This window comes from Furipterus horrens, unplaced genomic scaffold (assembly GCF_987537825.1).
Source record: "Furipterus horrens unplaced genomic scaffold, mFurHor1.1.pri manual_scaffold_17, whole genome shotgun sequence".
Taxonomy (NCBI): Eukaryota; Metazoa; Chordata; class Mammalia; order Chiroptera; family Furipteridae; genus Furipterus; species Furipterus horrens.
This window is the reverse complement of record NW_028327187.1, coordinates 78,007,727-78,024,366: the sequence shown is the minus strand read 5'-3', so window position 1 is coordinate 78,024,366 and position 16,640 is coordinate 78,007,727. Positions and strand designations below refer to the sequence as shown.

The following is a 16,640-nucleotide window of genomic DNA, read 5'->3' as shown; positions in this document are numbered from 1 at the left end:
TGAGATATACAAGAAATAAAGAGAAAGGAATCCAAACAACACTACAGAAAGTCATCAACATACAAGAAAAAAGTGTAAGAGAATAAGAATGGAACAGAGAACTACAAAAACCAATCAGACAACAATTAATAAAATGGCAATAACTACATACTTATCAATAATTTTTTTTTTCTGTGTAAGAGGAAGACTTTATTTTTGTCTTCTTAAAATATATTTTATTGATTATGCTATTACAGTTATCCCAATTTTTCCCTCTTTGCCCCACTCTACCCAGTACCTCTCATTCCCTCCAGCAATCCTCCCTTAGTTCATGTCCATGGGTAATGCATATATGTTCTTTGACTACTCCATTTTTGATATTATTCTTACTATCCCCCTGTCTATCATGTACCTACCAATTTGTACTTCTTAATCCCAGTACCTTTCCCCCCATTCTTCCCCTTCCCCCTTCAAAAAGCTGACCCTTCAAATGATCTCCATATTTATGATTCTGTTTCTGTTCTTGTTTGCTTACTTTGTTTTTTAGATTCAATTGTTGATAGTTGTGAATTTATTGCCATTTTAATATTTATAGTTTTGATCTTCTTTCTCTTAAGTAAGTCCCTTTAACATTTCACATAATAATGGCTTGGTGCTGATGAACTCCTTTAGCTTTACCTTGTCTGGGAAGCACTTCATCTGCCCTTCCATTCTAACTGATAGCTTTGCTGGATAGACTAATCTTGGTTGTAGTTCCCTGCTTTTTATCACTTTGAATAGTTCTTGCCAGTCCCTTCTAGCCTTCAAAGTTTCTTTTGAGAAATCAGCTGACAGTCTGCAATAGGCCATGCTACTATAACAGGGAGTCAGAGCAGCTCTGCTTGATACATAGAAACAAACACAGGGAGGCTGCTCTAATGAGGAGACAAAGAAATATGGCTCAGATGAAAGAACAGAACAAAACTCCAAAAAAAGAACTAAACAAAATGATGATAAACAATACATCAGAATTAGAGCTCAAAACACTGGTTATGAGGATGCTCCAGGAACTCATTGGGTACTTCAACAGCATAAAAAAGACCCAGGCAGAAGTGAAATAAAGAAAAATTTACAGGAAATCAACAGTGGAGTGAATGAAGCCAAGAATCAAGTCAATGATTTGGACTATAAGGAAGCAAAAAACATTCGATCAAAAAAAGAAGAAAAAATAATTTTTTAAAAAACAATAGGCTAAGGAACCCCTGGGATGACTTAAAACATACCAATGTTCAAATTATAGGGGTTCTGAAAGGAGAAGAGAAAGAGCAAGAAATTGAAAATATAATGAAAGAAATCTTCCCTAATTTGATGAAGGAAATAGACATACAAGTCCAGGAAGCACAGAGAGTCCCAAACAAAATGGACACAAGGAGGCCCACACCAAGACACATCATAATTAAAACATCAAAATTTAAAGACAAAGAGAGCATCTTAAAAGCAGCAAGAGAAAAGCAACGAGTTACTTACAAAGGAGTTTCAATAATTACTTTAAATGAAAAAGCATTAAATGCTCCAGTCAAAAGATGGATAAAGAAGATGTGGTACATATATACAATGTAATATTACTCAGCCATAAAAAAATGAAATCTTACCTTTTGCTACAACATGCATAGACCTAGAGGGTATTATGGTAAGTGAAATAACTCAGATAGAGAAAGACAACTACTATATAATTTCACATATTTAAGTATGTGGAATATAGAAAACAAAATAAATGAACAAACAAAACACAAACTCATAGATACAGAGAACAAACCAATGGTTGCCAGATGGGAAAGGGGTTGAGGGACCTGGTGAAAAAGTGAAGGGATTAAAAAGTACAATTTCGCAGGTACAAACTAGTCATGGGGATGTACATTTTAGGGACTATAGTCAATAATATTGTAATAACTATACATGGTGTCAGGCTGGTACAAGACTTATCAGGGTATCACTTTGTAAGTTATATAAGTACCTAATCACTGTACTGTATCCCTGAAATTAATATAATATTGTATGTCAACTGTAATTAAAAATTAAAAATAAACAAACAAAAGCAGTTCAATATCCTTTCACGTACTGGAACCTAAGAGAAAACTTTCCAGGATTGTTGAAAATAGTGTTGATTGAAGTAGTGAGAATCCTAGGTTTATTAGAACTTTCCAATAAAAAACATATTTTAGTTATTTATTTTTAGAGAGGGGGGAGGAAGGGAAAAGAGAGGGAAAGAAACATCAATGTGTGGTTGCCTCTCATGTGCCCGCAACTGGGGACCTGGCCTGCAACCCAAGCATGTGCCCTGACTGGGAATCAAACCGCAGCTCTTTGGTTTGCAGGCCGGTGCTCAATCCATTGAGCCACACCAGCCAGAGGTAGAACTTCCTAAATTTTATACACTGAGGTACTAAGGCTCTATGGCATAAAGTGATTCTTTTCAAAGAATGTGTCGAGAATTGTACACCTGTCTGTGTAAAATATCAATACACTTACACTATAAGCTGGGCAGATGGTAGAAAAATATGAATTAGTGAGATATGGAGTTCTTTATAGAACCCCTACTACAGGGAAATTCTTTCATTCAACGTATGCATGTTACTTAGTCTCTGTCCCTTAGTTTCCTTATCTATAAAATGTGGATAGTAATAATACCTACCCATGAGGAGGTTGTCAGAAGGATTTAATGAGTGTGTGTATGTGTGTGGAACAAACCTTGGCAATACTTAATGTTTAGTAACTATTATTATTGTTAATAATCTCATCCGGCACACAGGTTACAGAAATGATAACACCTGGTACCTAAACTCAAGGACTTTACAGTTTAGTGGGGGGAGCAATTATATAAAAAAAAAAAATATGTGCTCTGAGGCAGAGAAGGGCACAGAGGAAGCAATGGTACGTTTTGCCCGAAGAAATTAAGTAAAGAGGGAAGACTAACTTGATTAATCCTTTCAAGAAGGATTAACAGAGTTTAAACCATCTCAAACAGAGAAGGCAAGGTGAGCCAAAGCATAGACATGCAAACAGGCATTCTCAAGGATTTGTAATACAGATTTGGCCTGGGAAAGCACCAAAATTTCTGCTGCTTCAGAGGTAGGCTGAGTCCAGATTACAATAGATGTGATTTGGATTTTCAATCAGTGTACCACAGAATTTTAAAAACATACAATAGCTGACTATTTAGTCAGGGTCACTGACTTCTTTTTTCTCAGATTGTCAAATTTAAAAATGGTGATGGCCAGAGGGAAGAGGGCATAGGGGCTCAATGGAGGTGGGTACTAGGGGTGGAAATGGGGACACGTGTAATAGTGTCAACAATAAAAATAAAAGTTAAAAAATGACAACAGCCAACACAACAATAGCCGTTGGTATGAATGCCCTTTCTTGAACCATAAATATATAGGTCATATAATAGAGTTACATCTTACTGATTATGCCGCACAATAAGGCTGCATCTGATTAGTCTATTCTTGGTACCAGAAATCCTTACATGCAAGTATAGGCACCTGATTTTTAAAAAAGTCACCTTAGAGCAAAAAGGGTAAGTAATTACTATTATTATCCTTTTTTTTTGGTAAACAAATAAAAGTTATACCTATTATTTTGTCAGATCGGTAAAAAATAATTTTTTTTGGTGTGCTGCAGAATTTTAGTATTTAGTTTATGTGTGCCCTGAGATGAAAAAAGTTGAAAATTGCTGGGTTAGAGGATGAGTCCTAGGGTTCTGCCTTGGATGATGGGAGTGTTATTGGTGAACTATAGGAGGAAGAACAGTGAGTTTAGGACAGAGTAAGATGAGATGATTAAAAGACATTCAGGCAGAAATATCAAGCAAGTTGGGAACTACTGGGCTTTGGACTTCAGTGTTCTTATTTTTAAAAAATGGGCTTGGAGAGTATAATAGTACCTACTTTCCAGGGTTATTATCAGGAATAAGAAGTGATAAATGAATGCATCTGACCCAGTGACTTGCCCATATTAGGTGCTGAATACACAGGAGCTATTATTATTTCTCCTGTGTCTCTGCTCTCTCCCTCACTCTGCTTTGTTTTTTGTCTCTATGCTCTTTCCTTCCCTGAGAAAGAATCGTGGTAAGGAGGAGGCACTGATAAGGGCCTGTTGTTGCTTGAGGCTTACTGACCTCCTATTAAAATGAACTAGATAGGAACTTTCAGGCAAGGGCAAAAAAATCCTGAGAATGTAGCTGTTATCCTATAGATTCAGCTCTATAGGAATCTTACCAATAAATGCCTGGCTGAGTGGTGGTCTCAGGGGGTTGAGAACTCTATTCTTAGAGGTCTGGTATGTGGGAGACTAAAAGACTCATATTCACAAATCTTTTAACTTCTCCTTCTTCCCCAGGCATTCTTTAACGATTACCTTCCTTCCTTATCTCTTTCTAGAAAATGCCCCCAGCTCTATTCTCCTTTGTTCTTGGTCTCCTTGAGAAGACACTGTGACCTCGCTGTTTTTGGTGGTGTCATACTGCTACCATGGAGAGCTAGTAGGGTAAATATGATTCCAGTTGTCAGACTTGCTATTCCCTTTCCCAATTTCTCTCTTTGTAGACAGCCCCTACCGTCAATCCTTGAATCCTTTCCACCCTTCCCATGTGAGTTAGTTTAAACGCGAATGGTTAGGTGACCAAGCAGAGGGCTTGCAAGCCTCTTTCTGGGATAGAAAAACAAAATTGAAATTGACTGCAGCTACATACCTGCAGGGGCTGGAGACTGAGAGACGCTGCTGGGAGGGGCAAGGCCAGTGCTTCTCTCTGCCTAGTGCCCCGCCCCACTCCCCTTTCCCACCTCCTCCCACTCTGCACTCTCTTCTGGCAGACGTCCGTCCCTTTTAAGGAACTCCACCCTCACAAAGGTTACACCTCTCTTTTGGGTGTAACCGGGCTAGAGACAGAGTTACCCCACCCATTCAAGTTGCTCTGCTAGCACTTTAGGATCTGACCCGTAAGAGTGCGAGGTCCCCAGTGGGGCGGCTAGGTGCTTCCAAGAAACCTCTCCTAAGAGGACCTGTAAGAGTTGCCATTTTTCGCTGAAGCCCCTGCCCTGGGCTGGGGATGCCTGTATAATGTTTCCACCAGTTGTAGGCATTTGCCCCTCCCTTCTTTCTTTTTAGGAAGGCGCTGGGGTGTTCGCTTGCCGAGGCTGCAGTAGGGATTCCTTTCTTGAAGGAGTCCCCATCCGCCTCAACTTCGCATTCAAGTATTGCTTTGGGTCCTGGGTTGGTTTTCTTAGGTCCAACACCAGGTCCTTTGCTCAAGGGTGTGTGGAGTTCAGAGGATGGTTGGAGAGTGGGCTTGGCCAGAACTGAATTGGTGGAGGTGAAAGGGGAACTGAAGATCCTGAGTTTTGGCCACTTCGAGCCAGCGAACCCACTTTATTTTTAGTCTAGGAAAAGAGCTGCTTTGGCAGCAGGGGGGAGATTCTTTTTAGGAAGTCTGCTTTTGCTGCCTCCTCCCCCCCCCCCCCCCCGATTTGGGATTTGGTGCTTGAGAGCTTTGTTTTCTTTGTTTCGAGGGTCGCCCAGCTAGGTATGAATCGACTCCCTCTGCCTTGGCCCTCCTCCCCATTTTCCAGTCAGGGGAAAAAGGGGAGGTGGGGGACCCAGAAAGAGAATGAGAGAGGGAGTCGCTGTCCGATAGGGGCGCGTGTGAGGGAAACAGCTGTCTTGCGATCAGCTGAGGAGTATGAGCCTCCAGGAGGACGGCACGAGGTCCGGACACTTCAGGAGTTCTCAACTAGTGACATGGGCGGTAAGTGACTCTGGGATTAGAACCCTCTCCCATTTTCTCTGTGTAGATTCAACCCCACCCACACTTCTGTTCTTTAGGTTTTAGCAGAGGGACGGAGGCATGGGTGGGTTGGGGAGCAAGGGTACAAAAACTATGTGAAATTAAGTGAATATCAAGAGAAAATGACTTTGCTAAAGGGCTGAGCAAAGAAGGAGTAGGAAATTTGGGGAGTCTCTTGGGAGAAATGAAGGGGGACAAGAACGGATGGAATTGTCTAACTTGGTCCGCCCTGGCTCCACACTCATTTCTCTTTTAAGCAGTAAGGCTTCTCTTTGACTTAACCCAACAACCCTGCCAAAGTTGCTCCCAGAGAGAATGGGATTCGGAAGGTCAACACTACTTCAGCAGTAGCAGGTACCTAGAGATGCTTCTAAAACGAAGGAAAAGGGGGAAGTGAGTTAAAGTTTGAGCGTGGGCTCTGGGGACATGGAGCTGGGCTGTGAGATTCTAGAGGCAACTTCCAGAGAGGAGCTGCTTTGGGTGTGTTCTTTCTTTAAGGAAAAGCTGAGCTTGATTCATGTGGAAGCCTAGGCTCTGCCCTAGCTCTTTAAGTCAGGAAGAAAGTAGTGGTTCCTTTGTAGGTGGAAGGTTGGGCCAAATTGCTGGAATTGCTGGAATTGCCGGAGTGAATGGTCTTGTAATGGTTATGTGGAAAAGCTGTCTCTTTGTGTGTGTGTGTGTGTGTTTAATCCTAATAGTTTTGGGAAAATTAAATCACAAAATAAAATTTATTCTTGGGACTAGTCAAAGAATGTGTATGAATAACCCATACCTGTTAATAACCCACAGACATGGGTTATTCAACAGTGTGGGAATTGACTGTGGGAGGGTGGGGTGGGGTGGAGGATGGGCGGTGGAAGACCAAGTGGAAAATTAGGAAAACTGTAATAGATTAACAAGAAAAACGATATAAATAAATAAATAAATAAATAAATAAATAAATAAATAAATAAAATTTATTCTTTGGTAAAATAAATCCAAAGGAACAATCCTTTATTTCCCTTGGCAGTATGTTCATTGTAGAAAAGCATTTATAAAGCACCTATCTGATGTCAATCAGGGTGATAAGAACTAGGCAAAGAGATTAATCTTTAAGTTTAGATTTGAAACTAATGGAATTATGATGGTTTGGGGTAGTAGGCATAGCTACTTTGAAACTCTAATATCGCCACTTACTAGCTGCCTTGCTCTGGATATTGCTTTTCTCCTCTAGAGAATGTGTATTAATAATCTTATCTCAAAAGAAATTTGGGTAGATTAAATACTATAGTGTATGTGACAGAGGCTGCCACTCCATGTATATCTTAGTTTTACTTTTCTGACTCAGTTTGAGACTTCTCTCTGGAACACTGCTCATAGAATTTGTGTTTTGCTGTCTTTAAAACACCTTTCAAATGAGGTGAGAGGAGACCTCAGAAGATTGAATTAGCTTGCTCAAAGGCTGAAGTTAAAACACAGGTTTTATTTACTTCTGATTTAACATTGTTCCCACTGGACTTCAGCACTTCTGAGAGAAGGGCCACTAGTTTGCCTTTCCCCTCATTTTTTGGGCGACTTAAACGGAATGATACAACCAACAGGATGTTTGGACAACAAACCAGTGACTCACAAATGACTTAATCCCATTCCTTAGAATTTTGGGGGGTGGGGGTGGAATTCTTGTTTTTTAAAAACAATTTTAAAATATTTTATTTATTTTTAGAGAGAGGGGAAGGGAGGGAGAAGGAGGAAGAGAAACATCAATGTACAGTTCCCTCTCACTTGCCCCCAACTGGGGACCTGGCCTGCAACTCAGGCATATGCCCTGACTAGGAATTGAACCAGTAACCCTTTGGTTCACAGATTGGCGCTCAATCCACTGAGCCACATCAGCCAGGGTGGAAGATTCTTATATATGACAGTTGTTAATCTCTGGCAACTATTGGGGACACAGAGAATGGGCTGGGAACAGTATCTTCAGGTTAGCTTGGAAGGCAGACAGGCAGGAAACATAGGAAGAAATATAAATTTAGTAAAAGTGACAAATGCATCTAGTGCATCCTCAAAGCCAAACTAGATAATAGCTCTACTTTCAGAGCTCTGGAGAGCTATAGGTCCCTCTTGTTTAGGTTTCCAGGACACAATGGATAGAAAATTGGGGAGATAACATGAACTAGATCACCACCACCACTTTTCTACTCCCACCCATCATTCTAGTATATGTATTTCTGAGATAAAGCCCTTGTGGGTACAGATAATTGAATTCCAATAATCAAGCCACCAATTATAGTCTATGCATCTTTCATCTCTAGATTGAGTATGTCTTGTGGCAGGGAAAACAACCATTTATTCTTTCTCATTCTGGCAGGGACATTATTATTATTTGACACATTTATATATTTACCCTTGCATTGAGTCAGTTATAGTTTATTATTTCACTTAAGTTGATGAATAATGAGAAGATTTCTTTTGGATATATAATTCATTTAGCAAATATGTATTGGCATACTATGTGTCAAGTACTGAGAAAATTGTTTAAAACTCATTTTCAGTTCTTTCCATCTTAAATATCTTCTTTTTCCTCCTCATCCAAACCCCAATCTTCCTTCAAATCCTATTTTAGTCATTGGCCCCCACATCAAACCGTCCTTATCTACTTAGCTATTCCTTAGAAATTGAGAAAGAATAAATTCCTTAGAAATTGTACATCACTGGTCTTATCTGCTCAGTTGATACTTATCATAAATGAATTGCCTTGGAATGTACTTATTTTCATGATTTTTTCTTAAAACAGTACTTATAGTATTGCCTCCATTATTAATCCCAAATTATATGCCATTTCTATGAAAGCTTCCCTGATTCTTGCACATAGAAATAAATTCTTGAGTTTCCATTTCACTTTACCTGCATTATCTGGAATCTACACTATTACGGTCATTTGTGTACTTACCTCCCTCCCCCTGTTTTTAAGATAGAAAGGTTGTTGAGGACATGTATGATTGTATCTTCAGAGTACTTACTCAGTTTTAAACACTGGGTATGTATTTTAAATATCTTCTAAGGTTTAGCTTCAAAATCTCATGTTATTGTCAATGAAGGAAAAATTGATTGGGGTAACTGACATAGATTATCATCTAGCACAACTGGCATCTCATTACTAAATAGAGTGAGATTGAATTACATTGTCATATTGGGCTTATTAATTTACCAATGACATTGTGAGCCTTTGTTTGATTTACATACTGATTCTCATATAATAATGGTTTCAATTTGGGTTTTATATCTGTAATTTGTTTTCTGATATATTTATTATCCCCTAACTCAGCTTTATCATCTAGCCTCGGTTTCCTCGCCTGTAAAATGATATGTTAATTTGTGATTACAGATATTGTAAGTAAAACACATTGGACCCAGTGCCTGACTTTTAATACATATTTTATAAGTGGAGGATCTCATTATTTTAATTACTTTGAGTAAGTTATTTTATTTAAATGTGGCTTGTGTGTTTGGAGAAAAGGAAGGTAGGTTAGTGGGACAGGAAGCTGGATTTAAATGTAACATGCTAAGTACTTTGTATAATAAACTTAAAGATATTAACTGTACAGTTAGACAAAATAGATGTAATGTGGGCAAACCAAACTATGGGATTATTAAGTACTTCAAATTATGGAGCTGTAACCAAACTCCAAAGCCAAATTCATACTTGATACCTGGATTGGTATCAAATAACTAGTATTTTTGCCATTTGGTTGTAACTTCAATCTTATGATGTCTAAAATAGAATATGTCATTACCCCTAGAGTCTTTGCCTACCCCTCATTCAAGACTTTTCTTTTCCACTTCCCTGCTTCCACAACTAACCATCATCATAAACTTGGTGAAGTTATTTAAACTCTACACTTGACTTTTCTCATCCATGAATTGAGAAAAACAGTGGAAATTACCTCATAGGGTTACAGTAAAGGAATAAATGTGTTAATTTTTTAAAGCACTTAGAAGAATGCATGAGAGTATAGTAAGCAGTAGGGAAATATGGCTGTTGTGATTATCATATTCCATACTCAAAATGTTTCCCTATTACTTAGTAACCAAAGGCTGTTGTTTTTTTCCCTTTGTATCTGGCATTAGATCCTTTCTTTTTATTCTATTTGCCACCACCTTAATTTAGTCCAGAGGTAAAATTAGCCTACAGACCAATAGAGCACACATGTGTGTTTTGTTTTCCCTAAATCTTTAAATTCAACATTACTCAAAATTCAAAATATATAAAACATATACAATGAAGAGTCTCCTTTCTAGTCCTGTCCCCTAGCCACCTGTTTTGCACCCCCCTCTCTCTCCCCGATTTCCCTCCCTCTCCTCTTCCTTCTCCCTCCCTCTATATATAGGGTTAGCCAAAAAGTCTGCAGAATAAAAGACACATTTTTCATTTTCACCAATAACTAGTGATTTGGATATTTTGAGTATGTCAGCTATCTCTCATGTGGTATAACATTGATTGTTCTCAGTTAATGTCTCAATTTGATCACTACCAAATTCAGTTGGTCTACCTGACCATGGAACATTGTCCAGTGAGAAATCTCCAGCATGAAACTTTGCAAACCACCTTTGACACATTTGATCAATCACAGCACCTTCTTCACACACTGCAAAAATCTTTTCTTTGCATTTTAGTTGTGTTTTTACCTTTCCTGAAATAATAAAGCATAATATGCTAAAAATGTGTATTTTATTCCATCTTCAATATTAAAATGGCTACATGAAATTCACCAATTTTGATAAGTTTCTTAAAAAATAAATGCTGATATGACAACTGTCACAATACACTAACAAAATTATTTCAAATGAAGTTAAAGAAAATTAAGCACTACTAGAGCCATCTTGCAGAAAAAAACAAACAAACTTTTTGGCCAATATATATATGTGTGTGTGTGTGTGTGTGTGTGTGTATACATATACACGTGTATATATTCACACACATGTGTGTATATATTCACTTTTATACACAGAAACATACTCTACATATCATTTTACACTTTGTCTACTTAAAAATATATTTTAGCCCTGGCTAGTGTGGCTCAATGGATTGAGCACCGGCCTGTGAATCAATTCCCAGCCAGGGCACATTTGGGGGCATGTGAGAGGCAACCACACATTGATGTTTCTCTTGCTCTCTTTCTCCTTTCCTCTCTCTCTTTAAAGTAAATAAATAAAAAATAAAAAAAATAAAATACAAATATGCTTTGGAGAATTTCCATATATGTATGTAAAGAATACCCCATTCTTTTGTATGACTGCATAGTTTTTCACTATATGGATGAGTCATGATTTATTTAGTTTCCTATTGAATGACATTTAAGATATTTCCAAACTTTTGCAGTGTTGTTTGTGATAGCAATAAAACAACCTTGTAAGTATATCTAGTCTGCTATGGCTGCCACAACAAAATGCCATAGACAGAAATTTATTTTTTCACAGTTCTGGAGGCTGAAAGTCTGAGACCAGGGTGCCACCATGGTTAGATTCTAGTGAAGGCTTTCTTTTCAGCTTGTAGATGGCTGTCTTCTCCCTCTGTATGTGACCTCTTCTTTGTGTTCCAGGAGAAAGAGAGTGAGCTCTGTGCTGTCCTGTCTTACAAGAATACTAATCTCATTGGATGAGGGCTCTACCCCTATGACCTCATTTAAACTTAATTACATCCATAATAACTGTTTCTCTAAATACAGTCACATTGGGGTTAGGGCTTCGACATATAAATTTGGGAAGGACACAATTCAGTCTATAGTAGTATAACAATTTGCCTAGATCCACACTTTTAAAAATGGTTTATTGTCAACATTTTAAAATAATATTTTACTTAAAACTCAAGAATTTCAGCTTTTCTTGAATAATGAGAATATACTGGACTCATATCGTGTCTTGTCTACAATTGCCTAGAATTAATGAACTCCTCCCTCCCTCCCCTTTTAGACAGGATGTGTATTCTCAGGTAACCACATTCCCCTGACCCCTCTAGGTATTGAGTTTGTGACACCTAAATAAGCTTTCACCATAATACATACAGAATATTCCCATAGCTTATAGTTCTGCCTTGATCCTTTCTTCCTTCTCTATTCTGTAGACCACTGCCAGAATATCTTCCTTAAATACAATTTTTATTATGCCACTCTTCCTTCAATCCACAATCATTTACTAAGTGCCAACAAAGTTCCAGGTATCATACTTAGAATCTGGTGTTACAGTGGTAAACAATCTAAATGGGATTCTAACCCTTCACAGAGTGTATAGTCTACTCTACCTCTAATCTAGATTTCTTTTCTGTCTCTTCTTGACTGACCCTAGTTCCTCAAAGCTCACTTCACCACACTCTTTCTTTGGATTTTTTTCTGTTTTACTTTTGGTTATCTCCTTCTTAAATTAGTCCTCTTAGCCTGAAATTATAATTCAACACTGCAGCATCCATTATCTTATAATATTTGATCAGTATTGTGTTATGCATAATTTTTAGCTCACCACAGAGACCTGGGATCTCAAATCACTGCAGGGTCCAATAAAACAAGAGAAACATGTCCTGTGAAAAGCAGGCAGCCATTGATCAGGTCTAGCTAATGTAGACTCCATGTTGTAAGATATCCATGTTGTAATCTCCAGTGATAATACAGCAGTTCTGCTTCCTCCAAATACCTTATATGTACTCTGAAGACAATTATCATGACAGCCGTCTTTTTCTCTACTTCATATTTTTCTTTTTTTTAATTTAAGGGAGTTTATCTTTTCATTGTCGTTCAATTACATTGTCCCAATTTCCCCCCATTGCTTTCCCCTGCCCTGCCCACCCCCTCACTCCCACAGTCAGTTGCCACCCTGTTGTCCATGTCCATGGGTCCTTTATACATGTTCCTTGACTAGACCCTTTCCCTTCTTCCCCCATTATCCCCCCCTCTCCCCTCTGGTCACTCTGTCTGTTCCTTGTTTAATGTAACTGTCCAAATTCCTTGACCTAGCTCCATTTAAAAAAATTTGATCCTTTATTTTTCTAGAGATTCTTTCATTTTTTCTGCATTTCTCTTCCACTTTATTTCCCTTCAAATACAAACTAACAAACAAGGTATGTATAATATCCTCAGAAAATTCTTCACAATGCTGAACATATACTTAACTTTTAATTATTTGGGACTGATGATCCTAGCTCTTTTTGTTTCTTTATGTGCTGTGAATGATCTGGTTGTTTCATCATCAATTAGAATGAGGATGTGTGATATGAATTACTCATTTTCCTGTTTTTAAAACTAGTTTTGATAAATATTCACACAGTAGCTCTTCCAATTTCTTCTGTGGCTGCAGCCTGGAATCAATATGTAACCTTGAAAATAACAACAATTATTATTAATTATTGGTTCCTTATTTAACCTGACATCCTGGGTTCTTACAAACTAAGATGGATCAGGACTCTGACTTGCTCCTGGGCCAGGTAGCCCAGGCAGTGAGAGGAAAGACCATTCAAGAGATAAAGTCTCTGCCTTTAAACCCCTGTTGTGCTAAGCATAGACAAGGACCACTGTATTGTTTTGCAGTCTTTTTGGTGGCTGCAGTGGTACTGTTTTTAATGTGTTGGAAGAGATTATTGCATAAATTAATGGTATAAAGTAATGAAGTGTATTGCATGAGATTTTACATTATGTTGCAAAGCAATGAGCTTGTACTGTTGTGGCGCTTTGTCCTTTTTCTAAACTGATGCCTCATTGCCAAGCTGGATCTCTATATTCCTAGAGGTTTTGTGTTATGATTAACATCACAATTAGTGTGAATCCTTTAGTACTCTGCAAATGTTCAATGGTAGAGCTCACTGCTAAGGTATAAAAACACCTCCATTATTATTATTTTCAACATCATTCAACTATTCCAAAGTACGGTGTAGTGACAATTACTTTAAGGGAGAAAAAGAGCTTTTGGTATTGAACATCATCCCTGGATACAAATTCCAGTAATTTACCAGCTGTATAACCTTGGATTACTTAGTCTCTCTGAGCCTCTATTTCCTCATATGTATAATGGAAGCAACAGTATACCCACTTTACAGGGATTGTGAAGATTAAATATGTCCCATTAAAAATGCATTAGAATGAAATGGCATGATACCTGCGATTTGCCTAAAAATTCCCACTGAGGTGGTGGGAGAGGGTTGGGGGTGCAGGTGAACTGCAAATTGTTGAAGCTGGGAATAGGCACATAGGGGTTCATCTTTACTTTTGTATGTATTTAAAATTATACATAATAAATACTTGGGATTTTTAATGCTGTGGGAGAGAGGCTCAAGTTTACCTTAGTCTGTGGAGAATGTAATTGTCCCTCTTGTTGTCAATTTCACAGATTACACAAAAACTTGAAAAGATTATAGATCTTTATCTATATCCTTATCATAGGATCTACCCTGGCTGGTTTGGCTCAGTGGATTGAGCGTCGGCCTGCGAGCTAAGTGTCGCTGGTTCGATCTTCCAGTCAGGGCACATCAGAGAAGGAAAACTCTGACTCCAAAAAACCTCCGCTGCCTTGCGGCATACCTCTTCAGGGGAAAGGCTAAGGGAGTAAACCCCGACAGAAAATCCGGAGCCGGAGTCCCTAAGGCGGTTTGACGTTGTAGTCAACACCGGCAACTCCTGCGGCGCACCTGAAGCCAAGCTGTATTGACTCTGTCTTTCCCTTGGACCCTTCAGCTGCGAAGAGAGGGGGGGAGGAGACAGATACCGTGTCACTCCCGAGTCAGACTGCACAGCCATTCTCGGCGGTGCAGATAGACTCTTAAGAAGCTACACCATCGTCTCTCGAGACGGACGGCTGCCGATTTATCATAGGATCATGTATCACAGAATGTTATAACAGGAAGAGGCCTGAAAAGGGCTAAGTAGTTTACTTAAGATTGTTACCAGGAAAAGCAGGGCTCCTTCACATGGCGCCTTGGTGTAAGACCCAGCAATTAGTGTTGAGAAAAAAAACAGGTCTTAATTTACAATATTCCAATCTTGGGGAGGCTGAGAGCACTTCTGCTCAGAGCCCTGTTCTCCCAGGACACCCAGCACTTCCCTTGCTCCCCAAAAGGCTATAAGCCAAAATCAAGCCCAATAGTTCCCCATTCCTTATTTGTCAGCTCTCTCCTTCAGGATCTGGGGTACATTGTCTTCAGCCTTTGTATAATAGTCCAGAAAAGCATGTGCTGTGTTCTACTGTATCATGGTGAAGTCCAGGAAAAGCACAAGTCCTAAGAGAATGTCCTCTCTGCATGTCCTGGGTTCCAAGAGTCCAGAGAGCATCTGGGTCTGCAAGGCAGACTCCTTGGTGGCTTCGGAGTCAGCTGGAGGGAGCACAATCAAAGCGGCAGCATTCCTGCTTTCTTACTAGCCTAGGCCACATGGCTGAATCATCCTTACAAACTGCATAGCTGCTACATCATGACTCTCTCCCTTACACACCAGACCTTATAGCTGACTCCTGTCTACACCATTTCAGACCGTGTGGCTGCTTCTTTCACACCAGACTTCATGGCGGATAGTGGGGCCCTTCTACCTTCTTTCAAACCACATGGCTCCCTTCCTTATAGCTCTTGTCTTTCCTTCTGGCTCCCTCCTTTCCTTCTGGCTCTCTCCTTCAAGAAAGGCTCAGCTATCCCCTTGTCATTGATATGCAAAGTATTTTAAACAGTATCATCCTAGCTACAAGCTTGCCATAGATATGCAAAGTACCTTAAAAGCTGTATTATTTCCTTCCCCCATCCCCAAAACCATGGGCTGTGAGCACTTTGGGGACCCCACTATTACAAGATGACACTGCTAGATAACAATGGAGTCTGAACTAGAAAGCAGGTCTCCTAGCTCCTGAAGGATCCTCCTGGTGTTTAACACTGCCTTCTTTAACTGTTATATCAGTTTATTGAAGATTAACTATTGTTTTAAAATAAATTTACCTATTTGGTGGGAGTGCAGTACAAAGAGACTAGTTCTAGAAATCTCATTCCAGGAAAGCTGAGAAGGCAAGCTGCAAGTGTTTACTGTCTCGGAGCCACTTCTGAGTACCTGCTCTAGTGGTGGGTCCTATAATTTGGACTAAGTACCTCAGACATCCTCCAGATTTTATGTATTTTGAGACTCTTGAATAGGAAAGTCATAGTGAGCTACCTGCTGAGGTGCCACAAGTTCTTGGACTTTGGGTTTTCCACATGTTCCTATGGTGATAAGTGTGACCCTGTTAGGAGGAAATGAGAGAAATTAGATGGTCTTGCAATATCCTTTCATTAGGTCACTTTTTTCTAGTCATTTGCCCTTAATTATGTGATCTGCTTCAAGTAGAGGTTTCGGGATCCCATTGGCACCCAGGGCAAAGACCATTAAATCTTCATTATAGCTCTAGAATACTGAGGTTTAGATCTCATTCCACCATTTACTAACTGGGTGATTTGGGGGATAAACTACATCTTTCTGTGTTTCAGATCCTCATTTTAAAGATAGGGAAATAATGTGCCACTCCTAGAATTACGATGATTAATTGAACTAATGCATTTGTTTATTTAATAGAACAAAGTAAGTACTCAGTGAGTGTTGGCAATTATTGTTCCTTTATCACCATTCTGTTGTTAATGTCATGCTGCAGATTAGCCTCAGTGCTGAAGGTTTTCCCAGAGGCCTATCCCAAAACTACCCTCTCTTCCCTTGGAAAATCTGCAATTGAACTATTTGAAAATATCTGTGTACTCTAGTTGTTCTTTAATAATGTTTTTCTAATATTGAAAACATAGCTAATCGTGTAATAAAAAACTACCTATAATCTCAAAGTCCTAAAACATTGATTTTTATTTTTTAACAGTTCCAGC

General features: G+C 39.0%; 1 protein-coding gene across 2 annotated transcripts in view; it reads left to right on the top strand.

The window, feature by feature from the left end:
- The window catches only part of KLF8 (KLF transcription factor 8), a 153,379-nt gene that overhangs the window by 99,145 nt on the left and 37,594 nt on the right, over window positions 1-16,640 (top strand). Inside the window, exon 1 of one of the 2 annotated variants that reach the window (XM_090264510.1) lies at window positions 5,638-5,761. The exons of the other annotated variant lie outside the window; for it this stretch is intronic. Coding sequence (XP_090120636.1) covers window positions 5,755-5,761 — 7 coding nt within the window. The 5' untranslated portion in view covers window positions 5,638-5,754. Of the gene's footprint in view, window positions 1-5,637; window positions 5,762-16,640 lie in introns of those variants that run through there. 2 annotated transcript variants of the gene reach the window in all.